Source organism: Martes martes, assembly GCF_963455335.1.
Source record: "Martes martes genome assembly, chromosome: 1".
Taxonomy (NCBI): domain Eukaryota; kingdom Metazoa; phylum Chordata; class Mammalia; order Carnivora; family Mustelidae; genus Martes; species Martes martes.
This window is the reverse complement of record NC_137888.1, coordinates 11,681,339-11,705,931: the sequence shown is the minus strand read 5'-3', so window position 1 is coordinate 11,705,931 and position 24,593 is coordinate 11,681,339. Positions and strand designations below refer to the sequence as shown.

The window sequence follows — 24,593 nt, the reverse complement described above, 5'->3', positions numbered from 1 at the left end:
CAAAAGGAGACTCCAGCTCCAGCTCCCGGATCGCCAGGGTTCCTCCGACGCATCCCCCAAAAGATCCGAACGCGTTGGGTATCGGGTTAGTTCGTCTGCAGAACCCCCGGCCCACCCCATCCCCCAGCCTGGCTCTGTGGTCACCGTATTTTTATAGAAATCTGACAACGCTCCGTTTCTGTCCCTCTATCTTAACCGCATTCTATTCTGCCCTCGGTACTTCCCCGGCAAGCCCGCCCTTCTCCTCCCCCTCGCCTCTCACACCCCTTCCGCGGGTTCGTCCTCCGGTCCCTCCCCAAGAATCTCCCGGCCGCCGACGCCCATTGGCTGTGCTCGGGGAGGAGGCGTGTGCGGGCCCGGCGAGTTTCATTGAGCGGAATTAGCCCGGATGACATCAGCTTCCCAGCCCCCCGGGCGGGCCCAGCTCATTGGCGCGGCTGCCCCTCCAGGACCCGCACATTGTTCCCCGCCCCCGCCTCGGCCACCGCCGCCGCGGTCGCCGCCGCCACCGGGCTATAAAAACCGGCCGAGCCCCGAAAGGTGCGGATGCTTATGATAGACCAACGCGACCTCAGCGCCCGGAGTCCGGTTCTCCGCTGCGGCTTTGGGGAACGAACTCCTCTCACGGCATCCACAGTAAGTGTCCCCGCCCCCCAGCAGCCCCAGCCAATATCCTAGGGACAGACGCCCCTCAACTCGCCTGCGACCCAGGAAGCTCTGTTGGAGAGGGCCCGTTGGATCCGTTGGATCCCGCCCCTGCCCGCCAGTTCTCCCGAGTGGCTTCGCTGCTCTGACTCTCCCCACACTCATCGCAGCAGCCCCTTCGCCCAAATGCGAGAAGTCGGGGCGACCACAGTTCCTTCTGGCCAAGTCCCGGTCAGCTGGCAAGCTCCCCGCGGTCCCCCGGACGCCCCCCATGTTATCAAGGCTCGCGGGCTCTGTGTGCCTGTGTGTGTTTGTTGCGCGGTGTCGATGGAGATAAGGTCCACGCGTTTGAGAAACCAAATAAATACTTCTCCATTTAGATCTCCACCATCCCAAAGAAAAAAAAAATCCTCGCTTGCCATTTCAGCCCTGGGGATTCAGCCTCCCTGCTCCTAATTGAAGGCATAAAGCCTCCAGAATGCCCCCCTCACTGAGGGGTATCCAATGCTCCCTGGAATAAAACAACCTGTGGATGAGAGCAGAGGGAGGGGGGATTACTTCGCGCGCACCTGTGTGCCGCTGGAAGCAAGGCCAGACACAGCGATGTGGACACGGAGCGATCGGTCACCCACGCCCGGACCGCGCGCTGCGGTGCAGGCGGGAGCCGCTTCTCACTCTTTCTGAGTGCCTCACGCTCGGTTTCCATCTCTTTCTCTCTCTCTCCTGTTTCTTCTCCCCTTCGCAGGAGGCGTGCGTAAAGCTCCGAGGGCCGAGGGAGGTAGGGAGGACCCTGAGAAAGCTGCGACTATCCTTCGGGGCCATGGACTCGGACGCCAGCCTGGTGTCCAGTCGCCCGTCGTCGCCAGAGCCCGATGACCTTTTTCTGCCGGCCCGGAGCAAAGGCAGCGGAGGCAGCGGCTTCACGGGCGGCACAGTGTCGTCGTCCACGCCGAGCGACTGCCCGCCGGAGCTGAGCGCAGAGCTGCGCGGCGCCATGGGCGCGGCGGGCGCGCACCCCGGGGACAAGCTGGGCGGCGGCGGCTTCAAGTCATCCTCGTCCAGCACTTCGTCGTCCACTTCGTCGGCGGCCGCGTCGTCCACCAAGAAGGACAAGAAGCAGATGACAGAGCCCGAGCTGCAGCAGCTACGCCTCAAGATCAACAGCCGCGAGCGCAAGCGCATGCACGACCTCAACATCGCCATGGACGGGCTGCGCGAGGTCATGCCTTACGCGCACGGCCCGTCGGTGCGCAAGCTCTCCAAGATCGCCACGCTGCTGCTGGCGCGCAACTACATCCTCATGCTCACCAACTCGCTGGAGGAGATGAAGCGACTGGTGAGCGAGATCTACGGCGGCCACCACGCCGGCTTCCACCCATCCGCCTGCGGTGGCCTGGCGCACTCGGCGCCCCTGCCCGCCGCCACGGCGCACCCCGCGGCCGCCGCGCACGCTGCACACCACCCCGCGGTTCACCACCCCATCCTGCCTCCAGCCGCTGCCGCCGCGGCCGCCGCGGCCGCCGCGGCCGCCGTGTCCAGTGCCTCCCTGCCTGGCTCCGGCTTGTCGTCGGTCGGCTCCATCCGGCCCCCGCACGGCCTGCTCAAGTCCCCGGCGGCGGCGGCGGCGGCCCCGCTGGGGGGCGGGGGCGGCGGCAGCGGGGGCAGCGGCGGCTTCCAGCACTGGGGCGGCATGCCCTGTCCCTGCAGCATGTGCCAGGTGCCGCCGCCGCATCACCACGTGTCGGCCATGGGCGCCGGCAGCCTGCCGCGCCTCACCTCCGACGCCAAGTGAGCGGGCCGGCGCCGGCGCGATCTGGCGAGCGGAGGGACCCGGAGGCTGCGGGCAAGCAAGGACTGGCGAGCGCCGGGGGCCCGGGAGCTCAGCTCGGAGGAGCGCGGGACCTTGAGCTGGGGCTGGGGGTGGGGGTGGGGGCAATGGGGAGGACACCCGCGCTGGGGATCCGGAGCAACGTGGTGGGGAGGGGGGCGCACCGAACAGTGGGGAGTGAGAGGGGCGTTCTTTCGGGGACCTGGCTCAGCCCCCCTCTCTGGCTTTAAGCAGCGCTGCTCCGATAGACAGCGTTTTATAAGAAGGCACTGCTAGGTGCACCCGTCCCTCGACACCCCCTACCCACTCCCAAGAAAGTGTGGATTCTTAAAACGGCGGTTTCCTCGCGAACAGGGCCTCAACTCGGCCCGGGCGGCACTTCGTTACACGGGGGATCGCGGGGAGGGAGGACGGCGTGGGCGACGGCCTCTCCTTCCTCCTTTCTCGGCGGGTGGAGACTGGGGGGAAGCTGAGCTCCACCAGCGGCGGTCGGGCCTCGGCCTCCAGGGTCGTCGCTGGCCCAGGGCCAGGAGCTACGAGTTAGCTGGAAGCTGGCGTTCGGTACCAGAAGCACTTACGGTCGCGTCCAGTCTGGGTAAAGCCACACCGGTCCGAGAACTATTGCCGGTCCTCCCTGTCACTCCTATTGGTTTGGGGGTTTGTGGTTTTCTAATAAACCTGTCTCTGTTCCCTTTTCAAACAGTGCGAGCAAGCTTTATAGAAAGTCAGAATAGAACCACTTGTGGATTGGAATAATCTAAAACTGTCAACTCTGGGAGCGGGTTTTTTGTTTGTTTGTTTGTTTGTTTTTGGGTTTTTTGTTTTGTTTTTTGTTTTTTTGTTTGTTTGTTTGTTTTTTAGTTATTTTAAAACAGACTCTCCCTCCTTCAGTTCTTTCCGTCGCGAAGCACAAAGTGATTTGGTTTATTACCCGATCGGCGGCAGTCATTCTGATACCTGAGGGTTTGACAGAACTCAAGGGCATGTGCTATGAATACAGTCTGGGTTATTTGGGACTTATGCTGGCTTGTGTAATTTTTTCTTTCTTGGGTGTGTAAATATAGGATCAATAATGAGGTAAGTGCGTGCTGCTAAGCTGTTTGCTCACGTGACTGCCAGCCCCTCCGGAGTCGAAGCCGGGTTCCCCCTCTATTGTTTTTTTCTTTGTTTGTTTCTGGTTTTTGTATTGTTTTGGTTTTTTTTTTCTTTTTGCCACCTTTAACACAAATGACAAACTTTTCCACGTGCCTCCTGCGTCCTTGCAAACCGGCTCGGCGCGCCCAGCATCGCAGTCTGGGCTTCACAGCGCCTGCCACGTAACATCCTTCCTCTGACCGCTGTCCCTTGCAGAGAGTGTATCATCTGTTTTATTTTTGTAAAAAGAAAAAAAAAGTGCTAAATAATATTTATTACTTGTTTGGTTGCAAAAACGAAATAAATGATCGAGTGTTGAGATTTTAAATAAAATGTAAAGTAAGTTGGGTGTTTTCTAACCGTGGAGGGCGGGGGCGGGGAGCCGCCCAGGGAAGGGAGTGCAGGACTCTTTCCCTCGGAGCCGGGTCTGGGGAGCGTTCCGTTGGTTTCAACCCCCCAGAAAGACGAGGGACGCGTTTGACTGTTCTCCCTCAACCCCCCACCTCAGCAAACATTTACGTTCTCTTTAAAACGTGTTCTGGGCACCTCTTGGGGTGTTTCTCACAACTCTCTTGTTACTTTGATCTTCTGACGCCTAATCCGGAACTCTTTTTCCCTTCGGTTGAGGACTGAGTTAGTTGAAAGTGAAAATTTCTCTCCCCGCGCACGGAATTTGGGGCCAACCGGGCGAGGGCCACGCCTTCCGCTGGGGGTCTCGCAGCTCAGGTCTTCAGTTCTACCGGGATTTTTTTTTCCCCCTTTGGGCTCAAAGGCAGCCACCCACTCCCATCCAGTTCGGGTGACATCCTTAGGCTTTAGCTGCGGACCAGCCACTTGGGGCCCCGGCCCGCCGCGCTGGTGCGCTTCGGGCAGAGCTCAGCAGGAGTGTCCGGCGCGGGATCTGCTAACACGACCCTCCCTGAGCGCCCACGCCGGCCTTGAACTTCAAAGTGTTAGGTGCTGGGAACTGCCATCCTGGAGGGAGACTCTCCTAAACCACGCTCCCACCTCCGTGCCCCACCCTTCCCTGGTCCACCTCTCTTCTCCAGGTCACTGGGTTCCTTGCAATCCAAAACTGCACATTTAGGACTTGGATAAAATAATAATAATAATAAATAGATTCTGGGTAAAAAATAGAAAAGCTCCAGCCTTCCTGGTCAAGGAGGACAAACCATGTTGCAGTCTCTCGGCCTGCAGGGCTTAAGAGAGAACGCGCTCCCTTGAAAACCGTGACTGGTCCCGGCGCAGGCGACAGTTCCCCAGCCCTGATGGCTCTCTTTGATAACTGAGGATGGTTCCATCCCCTAGCTCAGGGACAGGTGCTTCTGGGTGCCCAGGAGGTGTGTCGAGCTGGGGGCCACAACAGGAGGCGACTGACTGGAGGTCGGGTGCAGTCGGCCTCCTTTCCGCTCTGCTTTCTTTTCACCAGAGGCCTAAAGCAGGAGGAGGCAGAACTGCTGGGGAAGAGGAAGGAAGGGCACAGGGACCTGGGGCTCCCCACACGACTCCAAGAAGAGGGTAGGGCAGAATCTACTAGCTTTTATTTCAAAATCTCATTTGAAACGAAATTTGTTAAGAATTCAAAACTTGGTTGGGTGCCAGCGGCAGGCACCTACAGAAGACTGGCAGAGGCTGGAACTTGGGGTGGGAGCTTAGAACCCAGGGAACGGGGTTGGGGCTCCGTTGCAGTAGCGGCTTCCTTCACCCACTGTCAGCCTAGGCGGTGTGCACACGGGCTCTGGGTGCGCACAGTGTATGCAGAGAGGGGGCATAAAAGGAAAGGAAATAAATCAAGTCTGCCCCTCCCCACCCCCTCACACCCAAGCTCTCCGCCAGAATCTAGCTGCCAGCCAGGCTAGACTTGGGTCTCCTAAGAAGGAGGAGCTGGATCCAGCCAGGATCCCAGCCCTTCCCAGAGTCCCGCGTCTAAACTGTGCACCCAGCCCGGGATCTCGGACACCATGTGTGAGAAAGGAGCATCCCTGGCTCTCTTGGAGTCTCACACAGACGCAGGGGAGCATACACAAATGCCTGGGGCAGGTGGCTCCTCACGGGAGGGTGGCCCCGGACTGGCGGGGCCCCACGTGGGGGACTCAGGACTGCCACTGGGCTTCGGAGTAGAGCGGGAGAAGATGTTATGCAGACTCTCAGACTTCCCAGGGTCCTTGATTGGGGGTGGCCCCCCAGTAAGACAGAGGGAAAAGGAAAAGGAGGTAGAGTACCAGTCCAGGCCTGGCCCTGAACTAGTCCAGAGGTTTTCTCCTACACTGAGCCACAGTTCAGCTTCCCCACCTGCTACGACATCCCCGGGTGTCCTGGGTCTCAGCCACAGAGCCAGGGACTTCTGCCACAAGACCCCAAGGTCTCCAAGATTCTCCCCAATCCCCATCCGTCCCCTCCAAGAGCTCAACTTGAAGTTAAGGGGGAAAGCCTCCTCCAGGGCTTCTATGCTCCGGGGCCTTGTCCTCAGTCCTCCCTCCCTTACTGGGCAGGAGTCACAGAGAAATGATGACTGGACACAGGAAGAACTCCTTGGGTGCTGCCCCATGCTTCGGGCACCCGTAGAGTTGAAACTCCACGTTTCTGGGACAGTGAGCCCAAGGACCAAGCAAAACCTCGGACCTAATGTTCATCTCAGTCTCAGATGCAAGGCGTCACTCCAGATGAGCATGGCTATAGGAAGACCTAAGCAACGGGGACACCCATGGCAGTCTAGGGTGGGGACAGCCCTGCATGTAGGACCTGTCTTCATTCCCGGACTGGAACCAATGAAGAGCTCTGGGGCCTCTGCATTTGGATTTTAAAGCCCCCTAGACACTCTAGGTGCTGGAGAATTGTCTGTCTGCTTCCCTTTAAGGCAGAATGGACCTAACAACTGGCCTAAACACCTCCATGCCCCCTAGAAGTTCACCTAAGGCATCCTCTGTACAAGCCCCAAGTCTTATTTTCGGTCCCTCTTTCAGCACAGACTTTGGGCCAAGTTCCCAGTCCCCGAACAGGTGCCTCACAGTACCAGGAGGGATTATAGGGGAGGAGGGGGTCTTTGACAGGGGCCCTACACCAAGGGTCTTAAGACCCTTGGCTGGTGACAGCCCCCCCCCCCAGTCATTGTCTCTGAAAACCCATAAGGGAGGCCAGAATCAGGCTGGATGGTTCTTAGGATAAGTGGTTGCTGCATTGAACCCCACACTGGCTGGGGAGAAGAACCTTCCTAACAGCAAGAGACAACATCCCTCTCCTTAGTTTGGAGGCTGGAGGCAGCCCATAGGCTAAATCCCTGGGGTTCCCTGCCAGAGTCAGGGGCCACTCCAAGCAGGACAGGGATGAGGACCTAAGGGGACTGGGATGTGGGGGCCCAGAGCTCTGTGGATTCCTGGAGCTCATGTCCCTTTTCCCCATCTCTCTTCAGGGGGCAGCGTCACTGCTATATAGGACTGCGAGGTTGGCCCAGGTTATGAGAGGACCGGGGGCTCTGCAATGAGGAGCCTATGCGGCAGATCTGGGAGCAAGGAGGCAGCCGGGAGACATCCCTGGGGAGTTGAGGGTACTAATAATAGGCTGAGGAGGCTGGAAGAGGAGGTACCAACGGGTATTCTAGGCTCCTCGGTATAGAGCGTGGCTGTGGAGAGCTTTAGTGTGTTGATTCATTCAGTTCTCACCGTAGCCCTTTGAGGATGGCGCTGTTATTATCACATTTTACAGGCAAGGGCACTGAGGCACAGAGAGGGTGAGTGAATGGTCCAGGGGCATAGCTGGTAAATGCAGGTGGCAAAGTTGTATTTTGAGAGTCGATACAAAGCGCACCTCTAGGATGTCGTCCCACCCGTACCCTGGGCCTCCTCTCAGCATCTCCCCGTCCCCCCCCCCCCCCATGGATGTTCCAGACTGTCTCAGCGCCGCCTGGAAAATCCTCCAAGCTCCTCCCCGCCCCAGCCCCCTTAGGTGACGCTCCTCGTCCTCCCTCTTTATGCCTGGACCCATCTGTCCCCGATGCCCCCATCTGGGCGGCGGACGATGCCGACAGGCTTTGTAATTAGGGGCCTTGGGTGGGCACGCGGCGCGGCGCCCGGGCTGGCAGAAGGAGGGCCACAGCAGGTGAGCTGAGGCGGCCCCTATATTGGGGCGGTCGGCGGCGCCCACAGTGACGGTGCTTCGTGCCCAGACAGCTGCCGCAGCCCTGGCGCCGTTGTGCCGTCCACAGCCGGTGCGGTTATTCGAAAGGAGTCTCACACTGAAATGCCGGCGGGGGCCAGGCCGACAGCTGCGCGGTCCAGCTCCAGGACGACCCAGGGAAGCGGCAGGCGCGGCTGGGAGCTGGGGGTGCACGCCCTCCTCCCGGGGGACTTCGGGCCCCACTTCCCCCGCACGCCGGGGGCCCCAGAGACAAGCAAGTGGGCCGAATTGGCCCGCGGGCTCCCCGTTTATAACCCCTGGACGGCCCAGCTGGGCGCTGGCTTTGCCAGGAGCCGTCTTTACTTAGGGGTGCTCGGGCGGCCACATCGCGGCCGGGCGACCTCGCGCGGAACCGTGCGCCCGCGGACCCTCTGCCCTTGCTTCCCCGATCTCGCGTAAGCAAAATGGGTAGGCGCGGCCGGGCAGCTGGCTCCCCGCGGGGCGCTCACACCGACCCCTCCCCACCACCGCCCCGGCCACCCGCAGGCCCGCCCCGCCCTCCGGCTTCCCCAGCGGGGCCCACACCGGTCCGGTTCGAAGTAACCGCTTTGGACCGCCTGCGGCTTTCGTTTGGGAGCTTTTCCTCCCACGCGGCCGCACCGCCTCTGAGTCCACTGGTTGTGGGAAGAGTTGGGGTCCCCCGAGAGGGAGATACGCAGATCCCGCCCGCCCGAGGCTCCTCAGTTCGCGCGGGGGGCAAGCAGCGTCTCGAGGGAAGCCCGCGGGCCCACCGACACCTGCGGGGTGCACGTGCACGTACCCGTGCTGGTGCTCGGAGTCCGCGCCTGCGGGGTCATGCACGCGAGTTCGCTCTCACCCGGCCTCGAAGAGCCACGAGCCTGCAGCTCTGTAGACCTGGTCTCAGGGGCTGGAAGCCCTGGGCCCCTGCTGAGCTCTGGCTGCGGGGGGGGGGGGGGGGGGGGGCGGGGGGGTGTGAACCGATTTTTGGGGCTTGAGGTAGCTCTGTTTACCTCTTCCCTCCTCAGCTGACCTGTCTGTCCCTGCCCAGGTGCCTGTAGGTCCCCTAGGACCGGCCCGCCTCCCTTCCCTCCTAGCCCAGCCAGGCCCTAGTCCTGGAGCCCAGGATAAGGGCCAAGCAGAAATCCGCCAAGGGGCCACAAGCGGAACCTTGTGCAATTCACTCATCCTCAAATCTTGGCAGTGAAAGCTGACTTCTAGATCAGGGCTGGAGTGGCCTCTTGGAAGCCCTGGGGGTGCTTTCTGAGCCGGTTACCTCTTCCAGAGAAAGAATTGAGTCAGGTTGTGTGATCACCAAAGCTCCCAGGCAGATCAGGGTCTAACTCTGATACCAGAGCCCTCTGGGTCCCATGGTCCACAGCTGTGGGAGGTTCTGGGAACCTCTGGCCCATAGGGACTGTCATGAGTGAAAACAACTCCTTTTGGTGTTCTGTGTGTGTGCGGATGGAATTTATAGCCTCCGCTCCAGTGGCGTGTAGACAATTCTGGAAATGTCTACCGTCCTTGATTGCGAGGCTCCCCCAGCCTTAGAAACTAGTTCAGAGGACTTTGTATCTAAATGTGCCTCCTGGGGGTGCCTGGGTGGCTCAGTCCTTAAGTATCTGCCTTTGGCTTACTGTCAGGATCCGAGAGTCCTGGGATCAAGCCCCACATTAAGCTCCCTGCTCAGTGGGAAGCCTTCTTCTCCCTCTCCCACTCCCTTGTTCTTGTTCCCTCTCTCTCTCTCTCTCTCTGTCAGATAAATAAATGAATTCTTTTAAAAAAATAAATCAATGTGTCTCCTAGGTGTGAGTCTCTGAACAGTGAGAGTCAATGGAGGAGGAAGGGAAGGAGGAAGTTTCTGGAGGGTGGGGACTGAGACAGGAGTGTAAGTCCCCTGGGAATCATGCACTGATGGGGGACATAGAGACCTAAAGGTGGGTGGGCATCTTTGTTTTTACCCAGGACATTTGTGGTCAGACTTAGACCTCAACACCACAGTGAGCCAGGTTACAAGACGCCCCCCACCCCTACCCCAGCCTCTGCTTCTTCTTATGGGAGAAGAATAATGAATAATAGTCCCTTTTTGTCACCTCCTGCCTGGCCCCAGCTGTGAATGGAAGCCCTGGGCCCCGGGGCCTGGCCAGGGTGTGGCCTGCTGCCAGATCTGGACCCTCAAATGTGAGCTTGGGCCCCCAACAAGCAGCCACGAGTATGTAGGTCACGGCAGGGTGGGTTGAGCACCATGGAGAGAGATCATGGTAGAATAATTGGGTATGTGGTAGTACGCTACCTTGGCCAGGATGCACTGGCTGTGTGACCTTGAACACGAAGGAGATGTGGACTTGATGCTAGTACTGTTTTCAAAGGGCATAGGCTTGTAAGGGACCTGGCACATAGGCATGCCTAGGGAGGTGGACATATGCCTGGTTGCTGGGGTGTCATCTAATTGAACCTTCTGGAAGGGCGTCAGAGCTAAGATCCCTGTTGGTCTTGGTCACATAACCTGCCCTTCAATGGGGAAAGGGGTGGCGCTGTATGCTTCAGGAGCCCAGGAGAGGCCTAGAGGACCTCTGAGATCTACATACAGAGCCCAGTTCTTAAACCCCTCAGGGCAGGGCAGGGCCACCTTCTCACCTTCACCTGCCCCAGGGGGGCACGGTTGGTCCTCACTGAATAGTCTTTGCATTACATTGTGGAGAAGGACCTACACTCCCCAGAGAAAGCAGAATCAGGTTCTTTTAAGGGCAGAAGCCAGGATCTGAGAGGAATTAATTGAAGGACAGTTTGCCTGTGAAGCCAGAGCCCACAGTCTGTCCCTTCCCTCCTCTCCCTCAGAGCCAGGCCTGCTGGTCCCTCTGTCTGTACCCATCCAGTGGGGGGTGGGGGGCACGGGTCAGCTGGAAGGCTGAGGATGCTTCCTGTTCTAGAATCCCAGCCAGGGGCCGCAGGGAGAACAGTGGTGGGGCCTCGTGGGAGTTGGGCTGGGGGTTCCCATCACTCCTAACTCTGAACTCACTCAGCTGTTCAGACCAGTGTAGCTAATGAAGACACCAGGTGCTGGTAGCTCAGCCAGGAGGGGAAGGAAATGACTTAGAGCAGCCCAGGCTCCAGCAAAGACCTGCAGCAAAGGCACAGAACCAGAGGCTGTTCAAGCAACATCCCTTGGACACCTGGGACACCCCCCCCCAAGTCTGGGGGCTGACCCTCTCTCTGCACTCTCCTTCCTACACTCCCCGCCCCCAACCCAGGCAGGATCAGGGCTCTAGCCCCACCTGCCCACCAGCAAATCTGCTCATCCTCCTGGCCTCTAAGGCAAGGGGATTGACCTCTCTGGACCCCAATCTACTCATCTGTAAAGTAAAAAGTTTGGCAAAGGTCATTTCAGGTTACAATCACTTTGACTTTTTTTCAGCTCTAAAGTGCCCCTCGACACTCATAGAAAGGATCCTAATGCCTTTTCTGCCAGCCACAACCCTGTGTCAAGGAAGGACCCCATTACAACAGGCCCTGGGGCTTGCACAGTGCCCCCCAGTGGATCGGACCCCCCCCATCTGTACCTTTGGGTCTTAAAGACGCCAAATCTTAGTGAGAAGCATGGCTGAGATGAGTAATGTTTTGACTTACTCCCTTCTTGAGTATCCAGCCAGACTCTCAGCAATTGTAATTTAGTGATGAAATGGCCAACTTATTTGTAGCGCTTACAGGTTCTCATTATGCATGGTTAAGAAGTGGACGTTAAGGTTGGGTGAGCCTGGTGGTGGGTATTATAGAGGGCACGTATTGCATGGAGCACTGGGTGTGGTGCATAAACAATGAATTTTAGAACACTGAAAAGAAATAAAATAAAATGAAGTGGATATTTAGCTCAGTCAAAAGGATTTAGCTCAGTCAAAAGGACTTGACATTGGATGAGTGTACAAACTGATAGCCTGACTCTGTTTTCTTGATCTTTCATTCCATGCACATTTACCATCTTGTTACCCCACTCTTGCTTTGGGCAGGTTGGCAACATACAGACAGAAAAATGGATTTAAGAAATATGCCCATTCTTAGTATGTAAGAGCTTTAAGACCTACCTGATTGGAGCGGGTAGTCAGCTGATCCTGTCCAAGTGGAATTGAACTTGGCAGGGGCGGGGTGGGGGGAGGAGATTTAATGTAGGGAAGGTAGCATTATCCCAAGGATGTTTTATATTTCTTTTTGTCATATGGAAGCTCAGTAAATTGAGATAATAGTTTCACCCCTTCCTTTTCAATACTCCAGCCTTAGGTTGGCATTTCCAATCCCCTTACTCTGCTCATTTTCCTTTCCCCCCATACTACATTTTTTATTTATTAAGTTCATGGTTTATTCTCTGCCTCTGTCAGTGGAATAGAAACCCCATGAGGCAGAAATCTCTGTTCTTCCTGATCCCTGAAGTAGAACACTGCCCAGCATGTAGTAAGTACTCGGCAAATATTTGGTGGAATGGAATGAAAGCATACAGATGACTTTTGCCACTGAGCCCTTCCCTAACTAGAAAAGAAGAGACATGAAGCTTCCCTGGGCTTCCCACAGAAGAAGACACTAGCAAAATCTGATCCTGTCAAAGTGAATTGTTGAACTCTGTTTGCCTTCCCCAAAACACTGTTCTAAAATCAGCCGAGTCTGGGAGGCTGATCTTATACTGGTCCTGGGCTGGGCTTCAAAGAAGGGATTTTCTGAAATGATGTATCAGTGGGATCAACACATTTACTCAAGCTGTAACATTCTGTAGACTTCCTAAAACTGCAACATTCTCTGATGCTTCCTTAAGATCTTTGGGTTCTTTTCTGATCACAATTAGCATCCAGACTTTGAGGCTTAACACTGACCCTGAAAATTAAATAGATTCATAGTTGGACAATTTGTTCTTATCCTTTAGGAGGTAAAAACCTTGGATTAAAAAAAAAGAAGAAAAAAAAAAGACCCATAGTCAACTTGCTGAATCTTTCCTATGGGAGCCTATCTAAAAGAGGAAAAGTATTTCCCGGCAAATTAGCGGCTCCCACAAACCATCCCCATCACTGTCACAAGCAGAATGAGAACATGTCAGAGGGGGAGGGAGGGTGGCTGCAACTTTTCAAATCAGACAGCCAGCGTAAACCTTAACATTAAATATCCCAAGGGGGGGGAGAAAAACCTCAGTGGTTGTATTTATCCCGAATGCAAAACTGTCCCCTTTGTTGAGGTCGGCTGAACTAACTCAGCAAGGAGAACAATGTGGAGTCTGCTGGCGAGCCATGTGCTAATGTGCTCATGCATTACAGGCTGCAACAGATGGCTGTGAGAACACTGGGCCGCGCCTGCCTGGGTCGGGACGCAGAGCCCAGTGCTTCCCAGTTCGGCCCAGTTGTCAAAACACTGCTTCTCTATGGAGAGATGATGGCTGTCCAGGGGGAGGCCGGCCCTGCCCTTCCCGCATGCAGTGGACCTGATGTGGGAGCAAAGGTGTAAAGGGATAATTATTGGGGGTTTGGTTGTTTGTACCACGCCACGGAATTGAAAAAGGGATTTTCATGCAGTTGGAAGTTGGAAACGGGGGAGATACAAGTTATATGGGTCCAGCTTGTTAGCTAGCTTGTGCGCCTCGCTCACACTTCCAATCTTTTCATTTTAAATTTCCCTCCCCTCCCCTCTGAGGGTCTGTCCTCTGGCTTTCCCCACAGCCCAGTGAATCACTGCGGAGAGCAAAGTAGCCCCGCCCCCACAGCAAAACAAAACACAAAGAAAACAAAACCCAGCTTTTTGCAACTACGAAGTCAGGCTCCCGAGCAATTCCTCTGGAAACGCAGCTAAGTGGAAGGCACCTGGTCTACTCTAATGTCCATCCCTGCTTCTCTGCCAATGAGAAGAAGACCCCCCAGTAACTACCCCCTTTGCACTTCCCACCAGCTCCTTGAAGCCAAGGTCAGGCCAGGTTGGGCTGGGCCAGCAGCTTGGGTCCTGGGAGAGGGAGGGGCCAGGAGTGTCAGCAGCTGTCTTCAGGTTTCCCCACCTACAGAGCTGTCCAGGCAACTCTGCCTCCTCCACTTGTTCCTGACCCCAGAGCGGGGCACTGGGACTCACTTGGAACAAGGACTCCTGGGATGACAGTAGGACAGGGCGGGAAGCAGCTTAGAGATGTCACCCCAGATCCACACAGAGGCACAAAGGCGGAGGGAGCTGGAGAGCCACAAACCTCTCTGCTCTGACCCTGAGACCCAGGAGGAGGCAGGAGGTGGTGTATCCACCCTCCCCACCCCCACCCCCACCCCCACCGGGGCAATTTGGTCTTCAAAGTCCAAGTAAGTTTCATGGAGTTCAAGGGAGGCTCTGGGAAGCTGGCGTCTATCCCACTGGCTCCCCAGCAGCCGTGTGTAGGGCTCAGCATTCCTCCTGTTAATGCCATTGTCGGGGTCATTGTGATGTCCCCAGAAAACCCTGTACGATGTGCACCGCCTGGGAGGGAATAGCAGGAAGCTGTTAGTGCGGGGCGGTCTCTAAGGTGTCACTGATAGTGCCAAGGGGGATCCTGAGAGCCTTGAACAGGTAATTCTACCTGGAAGGGAGTGGGGGAGGGCGGGGAAAGAAGGAACATGAAGCTACCAGTGCCAGTGCCATTGGGTCAGAAGGAGGCTTTGGGGAGGGGCATTAAAGTGAGCAGTACTTAAGATATGGGTGGGGAATAGCAGGCTGAAATCTATTTTCTAAAGAAAAGGGAATGAATTTCCACATGAGTGGGGAGGAAGAGATAAATTTGAATTTTAAAAATGTAGATTTGGGGGCACTTGGGTGGCTCAGTCAGTTAAGCCTCTGCCTTGGGCTTAGGTCATGACCTCAGGGTCCTGGAATCCAGCCCCCGCATCTGGCTCTCTGCTCAGTGGGGAGCCTGCTTCTCCCTCTCCCTCTGCCTGCCACTCTGCCCTGCTCATGCTCACTCTCTCTCTCTCTCTCTCTCTCTCAATCTCTCTTTCTCTGTCAAACAAATAAATAAAATCCTTAAAAAGTTTTTTAAGGGGCGCCTGGGTGGTTCAGTGGGTTAAAGCCTCTGCCTTCAGCTCAGTTCATGATCCCAGAGTCCTGGGATCGAGCCCCGCATCGGGCTCTCTGCACGGCAGGGAGCCTGCTTCCCTTCCTCTCTCTGTGCCTGCCTCTCTGCCTCCTTGTGATCTCTCTCTGTCAAATAAATAAATAAAACCTTTTAAAAAAAGTTTTTTAAATAAAAATTTAAAAATGTAGATTTCGATAGCCCTTGTGGGTTGGTAGGACCTTTTTGCATTTTACATTCATTACCTCACTTAAAATGCACATTTTCCACTTCACAGGTGAGTTCTCAGGCTTTGTGTGCTCACACAATGTTCAGGGACAGAGCCCAGAGGTCTATGACTCTCCTCACCCCATGAGGGGGACTGAACAAGCTCCCATCTCCACAGAGCCATTCATTTACAAACTAATATGTTACAAGGACCCTTGTTCATGCCCAGCCTTTGAGAAGCTGGCCCCCCAAAAGTTGGCACCTTCTGTACCCCCCAGAGGAGTGGCGCAGACTCAGCCAGACTCCAAAGCCACAGCTTATTTGGGGTTTGTTATAGGACACATCTTTTTCCTTCAGCTTACCCACATGGCCTGTCACCCACTGAAAGGAGCCCAGCCCTGAGACACACCTTTGCTTCTGGTATGTTAGAAAGGAAAAGAAAAAGAAATGCAGAACCCATGTCAGGCACACAGAATCCAGTGGAATCCAATCTCCCCAAACCCAAGGTGGTGGAAGCTAGGTGCAGACCCTGAATTATGATGACCTGATGTGCCACGCACCCCGAAATTTCTATTTGCTTGACACTGATGACCTAGAACATTTCTAGTGCTGCATAATTTAAAAAAAAAATTTTAAGTAATGTCTATGCCCAACATGGGGCATGAACTCAGAATCCTGAGATCTACCAACTGAGCCAGCCAGAGGTCCCTGCCTGATGAAAATTTAAAATGTGCTTCCCTCTTTCCTGACTCGTACTCTGTGTTCCCTACCCCCATTCATCCCTCTTTTTAGATTTATCTTTATAAGTTTTGTTCTGCCTAAAAATTAAATTTCCCATCAGCTATTTCCCTATATTTCTTGAATTTCCAGGTCAGAGCTTTCCTGGTGTATTAAAACGGGTTACGTTGCTGGCCCACTGCTCCACTGGGTCCTGTTGGGCAACTTCCTGTCCTGATGGAACATCCACGCAAGCAATAGGAAGGAACTAGATCCCCGGAGCTCTGTCCAGTAGAACTTTCTGCAATGATGGAAATGTTCTGTAACCATGGTGTCCTGTATGGTAGCCACCAGCCACATGGGACCATTGAGCACTTGAAATGTGACCAGTGACTAAGGAAATGAATTTTAAATTTTACTTAATTGTATTTAATTTTTATTCATTTTAATTTAAATAGTCACACTGTGGCTAGTGGCTACTGTGCTGGAGAACCTAGCTCTAGAAAGAGGCCACAGAATGTTCTAGTAGTCAGGCTTCGTCAGGCACATCAACTCATCATATTTCCACTGCCCAGACTGATACAATCTGGCCAGGCGCAGAATGTAGATGGTTTCCTCAAGCTCAGAAGTATATCTTTTACTCAGTATATCTCAGAAGTTTATCTATACTCAGAAGTATATCTAAAACATTATTTGCGTTGATCCTATCAGCAAGGGAAACCACCATTCAGTGCCAGTCAAGATTATCAAACTCTGGAAGGATCGCAGAGCTGCCAGTGTTGACCAATCTGTTATGGACATTCAAGACAGCCATATGGCATCACCAGTCTTTGTCCTTCACTTCCTCCCAAACCCACCTAACACACCCACAGCTCTGTTGGTTTTTTCCATCCTCTTCATAAAACTCATTTTCTTCTCTTTATTTTTAGCCTTCTCCCTAAATCACTAGCGTTACTACTTTATGAGTCGTCAAGAAAAAGCACATATTTCCTTTGCTGATGCCCTTATTAAGTTGCACACATATCTTCCTTCACTCAAATATTTGAAGACTTTAGTTCCAAAGTCTTTGCTTTAGAAGGCATGCCCACCATCAACAAAAACTGTCCCATGATCTTTGATGACCATCTGGAATGTCCTTTTTTTTTTTTTTTAAGATTTTATTTATTTATTTGACAGGCAGAGGTCACAAGTAGGCAGAGAGGCAGGCAGAGAGAGAGAGAGGAGGAAGCAGGCTCCCCGCTGAGCAGAGAGCCCGATGCGGGACTTGATCCCAGGACCCTGAGATCATGACCTGAGCCGAAGGCAGAGGCTTTAACCCACTGAACCACCCAGGCGCCCCGACCATCTGGAATGTTCTTTAATTTTCCCAAGATATTGCAGATAAATACATTCTTTGTGTAGGGAAGACAGACTTCATACAACCTCAACTGGAAAAGTACTGTTGGGTAATGAAATGGTTGGCTACTCTACAAAGGGTTTCTCAATGTACCGCTGTTATACTTCAGGCTGGATAATTATTTGTCATGGGGGGCTGTCCTGTCCATTGCAGAATGTTTATTAGTATCACTGACCTCTACTCACTAGATACCAGTAGCACCGTACTCCCGGTTGGACAACCAAAAGTGCCTCCAAATGTCCCCTGGGGAACAAAAATTGCCCCCAGGTGGGAGCCCAGGCTCTTCTCCCATTTAACACTCCCATTGTGAGTTCAGATGGCAAAGCAGAGGAGGGAAAAGCCACACAAGGCTTTTGATCTGAACACTTCACAGTGTTAAACCTCTTTCTTCTTTAGGGTTCTCATTAGTGACAGACTTTGCCCCCGAACTATGAGAAAGGTGAAGACTGAAAAATTGACTTTGCTTAGATATCTCTGGCACACTTTCTAGAACCAAGAAAATGTAAGGAACTTGATTTGTTTACTTTCCCACATGGAACTGTTTAAAATTATGAGACAGCCCACAATAATGTGATGCACCAAGGACAGACTGAATTTGGTGAAACTCCAATAAGGAAAGTTCACATTGATTGGGCTCTAACCACGTGCTCAGCATCTTTCCGAGAACACTGATTCAAGGACTGTTTTTATGCCTAGTTTACTGATGAGGAAGCAGAAGCCCTGAAATCAAACATTTAGTGAGATGCAGAGGTGGGATTTAGGATCCCAGGCTTATTGGGATGATGTTATTTCCTGCTAGACGTGTTCCTGCTACATTTTCTCTTACATAGAAAATACTGATTTTTAAGTTGACTTTTCACTTTGGGATCATTTTAGATGCACAGAAAAACTACCATGATAGTGCAGAGAGCTGCTCTGTGCTTGGACATCTTACATTCCCTTGGAGTACTTGGCACAACTGAGAAATTGACATTGCTTTAAAAAGAAAGAAAGAAAAGAAATTAACATTGTTAACACTGATATTAACTGAACCACAGATCTGTTTGGGTTTCATCCATGAAATTTCAATTTTTCCACTAACGCCTTTTGTCTGTTCCAAAGCGTGGAGGGTATCCAATCCACGCTACCACTTTGCACTTATTTGATGATTATTTTGACCAGGGTCGACGAAAGGCTTGCTCAAAGCAGTTATAGGCACTGCTTCCACGGAACGTGTTATACAAAAATTCCACTGTTGGGAAAGGTGGACACAGAGAAAGCTAATCACCACTGGATTAATATTTGGTGGAAGGAGATTTATGAGATTAGGGGGGAAATCAGATGAGCAGGGTACACTGGGAGGAAGTATTAAAATCCCCGAGAGTGGAAAAGGGCTGACACATCCTGAGGGACACATAATTACAGCACAGCAGATGACAGCTCCCCTGGAAAAGTATACAAAGAGAGAGCAGTGCCACAAAGGCTGCTCAGGGCAGGGAGGGATCTGTTTTACAGAGGGACAAGAGAACCTCCCCACTCTTAAAATCTTCTTCCCAGGACCCACTCTATTTCGCGTTGCGTCTTGTGCGACTTGTGCTGCAGAGTTACTGAGAGTTCAAGGGAGAAATGAGAACGAAAACAGTGGAGGAGTCTCTGCATCGGGGCATCTGTGTGGATAGAATCATCGTGCCTCATGCCTGTTTCAGAGCTGCCAGCAAACTGAAAAAGCCTCACTTCTGAATTAGAGAAAGACGAGTTGCTTCTAATCTGCACCGTAAACATCCAGAACGCACCTTATCAGAGCCGATTGATCGGGAATCTTGACTTCAAGGCGCTACTAGTACACCGAGCTCCATCACTTAGAACTTTAGGAAAATTCTTTACGAAGCAAAGGTCAGAGGCACCCAGACTCAGAAACATGCGAGATGACATACGGTATATTTCTCTCTCTGAAACTTCTCAAGCAGGCATTCTCCTGCCCCATCATATCCGCATAATAACTGGCACTTACTGTGATTTCTAAAAAGGGCTATGAAACAATGACAGGGGAGAAGACCGGGATCAGGAGACTGGAAAACAAGGAAACATGATACAGTAGGAGCAGGCGTTCTCCATCTGGCATATGGCACCGCTCCCCCACCCCCCGGCACCCCCAACTCCATCCCCGCCTTTCTCCATATGTATGTTCCTAATTTAGAGTGTCCATTCTTTTCCTTTTTCTTCCCCCCCTGGGATGAGTGTATATAATTAACGACGGGTGAGAAAAGCATGACTCTGACCCAGGAGAGTGGATGTTGCCGAGTCTTTTCCAAATGGAAGCTGCAAGGTTCCAAAAACACCTACAATTTGAGAACTGTAGTAAGTCATGGAACCAACCTAACCCTGACCTTCAGGCCAATGAAATCACGAGGAAGAGATGCACAGGAGATTTGCATGTCGGAGACAAAAATTAATAAAGTAGAGCATGACCCCCTGGAAAGGAGGTGAGAGCAGGTGCTTACCTAGCTGGAATGACAGGCGAGGTGGTGATGAGCCACCCTGGGATGGCTGGCTGACCTGGCCACCATCGGCTCAACGCCACCCAATTTAAGTCAGCAATCACGGCCCTGGGGTAAGAAGCAGACAAGAGTCCCCCCCCCCAAAAGTTCATGCCATTCTGGGAAGGTCAGCTAAAAAGAGAGCAGGGTGCGTGATGACACCAAATAGTGCTGGGTTATGGATGTTCTAGAAGATGAAAGGAGAAAGAAGAGGCTGGGGGTCCGAAAGGCGAGGGAGACTTCAGGAAGAAAGGGCATTGAAACCAGCTCTACAAGATGATTGGATTTGAGCACAGAATTGGGGGATGGTAAAAGTTAGGGCGCTCTGGGGTTTGCTCTGTTCAGAGAACTCGAGCGTCCTTCTGCTTATAAAAATAGCAAAGTCAGCTCGAGGTGCAGAGTAGGCCAGCACCCTACTATTAACCCTTGCAAGCCCAGCTGTGCATCAAAACCATCCTGGCAGTTGGTTGGTTGGTTATTAACATTCATGCTAGAGCTTGGCCCCAGCCTGATGAGTCAGAACGTCCAGAAGCTGATGCCAGGAATGTGCGTTCATAGTCACCAGGTAATTCTGGTCCAGAAGTGGGCTACTCCAGGGGCCGCATCTCAAAGATGAAGAAACTGAGGTCCAAGACAGGACATGTTCTGCCCACGGGCACATGTCGTGAATTCATTCAGGAGGTGAATTTCCAACTGTTCTTCTAACCCTTCTTCACCAGTGGTGTACTCCAAAACCTCTCCACAGTGGCAAGCAAGTGTGACCCCCAACACCTCTCCTTGGCTGGGTCCTGTCTCCTTCAGCAGGTCCTGGGAGATATAAAGACACAACAAAGCGTCCGTACCTTGTGAATCACTTCATTGTCAACAACGTACTCATCTAGAAGAATAAGCAACAGCTTCTAGAACTGGACCATTTGTCCTTATTGAGGTGTGGAATGGTAGAACAGAACAAAACCCAATTTGCTGATGTTAGAGTTTTGCCTTTTCCTGCATCGCCTTTGGCCTCAGCCGCAGAAGCTGCCCCAGCTGCAGACACACTGTCTCTGAGTAAGTAGGGGGTGCTCTCTTGTCCCTTAGCCCAAGCCTCATTCTTTCCAGGCTGCTATCATAATAGTCGCTTGCAAAGACTTTAAGGCTCTATTCTCAGTTTTGGAAAGGATACGTATAAACATGCAAGTCTGTTCTATTTTGACCCAAACAGGCAAACAGGTTCAGGTTCCCAGATGAGCTAGTGCCTCCTTCTGCTTCTCCCATAATGTTCTCCCACCCCCGCCTCCAGATTTCTTTCCAGATGCCTTTGGATGTTCAAGCCAGGCCACTGTTGGTTGTTGCCCTCCCTGCAACACTTCCTCCCAAGAGGCTTTGCAGCTCCTGCCAGCCCCGCCCAAACCCATTACCCAGTTTCCTTCCTCATCCAGTACCGAGCAGGCAGCCTTCAGCTGCTTTTAAACGATGCTGGCCTTCCCGCTAGCCAGCCCGCCCTCTTCTGGGTCCTCTCCAGGCGGTCCCAGCTCTTCTATTTCCAAAGAATTTCTTGACTTTCATTCCAAAGGTGAATCCTCCCAGGTCAGCGGTCTCTGGTCACCTAGCCCTGTGTGTACCCTCTGTCCTCCCCTCTGTCCCTGCCCATTACCCTGACACTCCATCGGCTTTGCTTGGACAAGGATGTCTGGTAAGGGACTGAGGCCACAGGTGTAAGTGAGGTTTAGAAATCATCCACATTGAGCTCCCTTCCCCTTCTCTTCCTCTTTACTATGGAAAACCCATTCCATCATTCGTTCACTCATCAAATATTTATGGAGCATCTATTTTTTAAAAAGATTTATTTATTTATTTGAGAGAGAGAGAGAGAGCGCACAAGCAGGGTTAGAGGGAGAGGGAAAGAGAGAGAATCTTAAGCAGGCTTCTGGCTGAGCTTGGACCCTGATGGGAGCTCGATCTTACAACGCTGAGATCGTGAGCTGAGCCGAAATCAAGTCAGATGCTTAACTGACTGAGCCAGCCAGGTGCCCCTGAACCCTGAAACATGTCTAAACCCTGGCCTGAGAGGTCGGTAAGGCTTCGTGAGTTTTAAGGTTCAAGACGCCAGATTTGGGAGACTGTTTAGAAATCAAACTCAGAGTTGCCTGAAGAAACTAATCAAAGAATACCAGTGACTAAAAAGTATCCCCCCCCCTTTTTTTTGGTAAATGGACAATCATTAGGAAACAACAAAATCATGTCACAAATTTTGTCTGGAGCCCAGGGATTTGGCTTGGTCACAAACGAGGCCCGAGTTCCACAGCTTAGTGTGGTCCCACTCAGTTAGGGACATTTATTAAGCGCCTCCTGTGTTTATGGGTTTTCCCTCTCCTTCGGGTGTCTGTGGTGTGAGGCCTGTGGGGTTATGGGGACAGGCATAAAAACCCAATAGCTGTGAAAAAGTTCTAGCGACCTGTCGTACAAAAGTATGAATAGAGTTAACACAACTCAACTGTATACTGAAACATGGTTAAGATGGCCAATGTTGCGTTATGTGGTTTTTACCACAATTTAAAAAGTCTATGGCAGGTTCCTTCCAACGCCCCTCCCCTGCAGAAAACAAACCCTTTTTTCTGTGGACATTGGCTCATGGGTGGAGCCAAGAAGGGGTCATTTCCCAGGGGTCCAAAGTAGGGGGGAGTCTTCAACCCACCTCATCTGTGCACATGTTATGGGGATATGGCGAGCAAGAAACAGATGAGCCACAAGCCCCAGCCCCCCACCTGCTCTGCCGGGCAAAAGCCAGGGGCAGCCAGGGCCTCAACATCTGGATGAACACTAATCAAGACTTTCATGTTGTGGGTTGTAGAGGACGCAGTTCTTCTCTGTCTCCGCCTCTCTCCCCCGAGTTCTGATCTGTCTGCCAAGTGCGTAGTTCTTAGGAGGATCTTGTTCTCTGAACAGATAGACTCTGGAGTGGAAAGAAAAAACCCATCACACATTGAGCAAGAAAAGTGCACGAATGTCTCTTTTGGCAGTCTTTCTGTGGTCTGCAAATTCAGCTGGTGAGAAGGAACAGAACTAACTGGGGTTCCGTTTTCCATTTCTCTCCAGCGGAGGACCCTCTCTGGGCTCGAGGGCTGTATAAAGATTAAGATTTAGTATCTCCTCTTGTCTCCTACTTCTCTTTTCCCTTCTTATTGAGGACCAAAAAATAAGCAGTTTCAAGGGTGTGCAAGCTGTGTTGTCAGTCCCACGGGGTTGGGGCTTGGAAGAGCCCCCTACTTCGTTTAAGGCTCTGCCTCCACAGTCTTGAAATGCTTAATGATTTTTTTAAATTTTATTTATTTATTTGACAGATACCTCAAGTAGGCAGAGAGGCAGGCAGAGAGAGAGGAGGAAGCAGGCTCCCCACTGAGCAGAGACGCCCGATGTGGGGCTTGATCCCAGGACTCTGGAATCTTGACTGGAGCGGAAGGCAGAGGCTTTAACCCACTGAGCCACCCAGGCGCCCCATCCTTAATGATTTTTAAACAAGGGGGCCCATGTTTTCATTTTGCTCTGGGACCTGCAAATGATGCAGCCAGTTCTGCTCTTGGTCACAAGACACTTTGAGGTGCTTTTCAAGTTTTCCAAATTCTAGCCACGTGACTCCTCACCCTGTTCCCAGTGCCCCAGCTGGGGGAAGGGTTCCTACCTGGTCCCTGACAGCAGAAGGCAGGGAACATCATTTCTTCACACTCAACCAAAATAAAAACTACCCCCCAGCCCCCGCTAAAAATGACAGTCTATTTTAAAGGAGCATCGTAAGTTTTAAATAGGATATAGCACTTTTGTTTGATGTGCTACGATGATTCAGCTCGAAAGAAAATGAAATTTCCCTATGCGTCCCATCCACAGCAAAGCAAAGAAAGGGAAGGCTCACATAAGAGAAACATGTTCAACCCTGAAAACTCTGGAACATTTTGGCTCCCATGTAGTATAAGTGGCCGTTTCTGTTAATGCTGAGCAAAATGCAGCTACCATCCCTGAGATCCTAACTCATTCATGGAAAACCACTGGAAAGCAAGTTCTACCCAACACGGTCTTCAACCGGCCAACCTTTCCCAGGACCCTTCTCTCACCCCCACTCTCAGCCCCACGCCCACTGGGGGCGCTTGAAAATATTTTTGTGAAAATAGCATTTGTTGGTGTTGCTTTCTCAGGGGTAGGAGTGTGGGCTCCAAATCAATTTTAATCCATTTCAAATATATTCATTATCATGCACGAAAAGTGAATTCCCATTTTGTGGTCCTCCAAGGAGAGTGACAGAGCCTTGTTTGGGACAGCCCTGGGCATAAGCAATTATTGTGTCGCTTAATTAGATATTCCCCTTGCTAGCGTGAGGGACATATGTCTATTCTCCGTAACAAACAGCAAGAGCGGCCGGGCCCTTTCATGCTTCTGCTGTATGCAGATAAAGGCAACACAAGTGCGGGCTCTCCCAAGGACCTGCGGCCCCAGCCGGCCCCAGCGCCATCGGCTTGCATTCACCGATTGGTTCCAGTTTATTAACAGCCTATGAACTTCTCATCGGCTCCCGGACTGGTCAGGACTGTCACCTGCAACTGCCAGCCCGGGGTTGGCTCTCTCTTCGCCAACGGGGAGGAGGCTGGGGCTGGGTCTGCGGGGCCCGGGTGCACCCTCATTTGGAACACAAGGGACAGGGTATCTGGGGAGTCCCAAACTTCGGCAGTGGAAAAGCAGTTTATCTTTTGGCCAGTTCCAGACCGTTGCCTACCCAGATCAAGCAATTCTAGGCTAAAGGAGACTTGGCCACTTTTATTTTTTTTTAAGATCTTATTTATTTATTTATGAGAGAGAAAAAGAGAGAGGGAAGCAGAGGGAGAGGGAGAAGCAGGCTCCCCATGGAGCAGGGAGCCCAATGCGAGACTTGATCCCAGGACCCCGGCAACGTGACCTGAGCCGAAGGCAGATGCTTACCTGACTGAGCCACCCAGGTGCCCC

The 24,593-nt window shown here is 52.7% G+C and overlaps 1 protein-coding gene across 1 annotated transcript; it reads left to right on the top strand.

Moving 5' to 3' along the window:
* Positions 1-546: 546 nt before the first annotated feature.
* OLIG2 (oligodendrocyte transcription factor 2) lies at positions 547-2,437 on the top strand (the record flags this gene model as incomplete). The annotated part of the gene is made up of 2 exons (XM_080810577.1): positions 547-636; positions 1,391-2,437. The coding sequence occupies 2 exons, from the start codon at positions 547-549 to the stop codon at positions 2,435-2,437; spliced, it is 1,137 nt and encodes a 378-aa protein (XP_080666703.1).
* Positions 2,438-24,593: the final 22,156 nt, after the last annotated feature.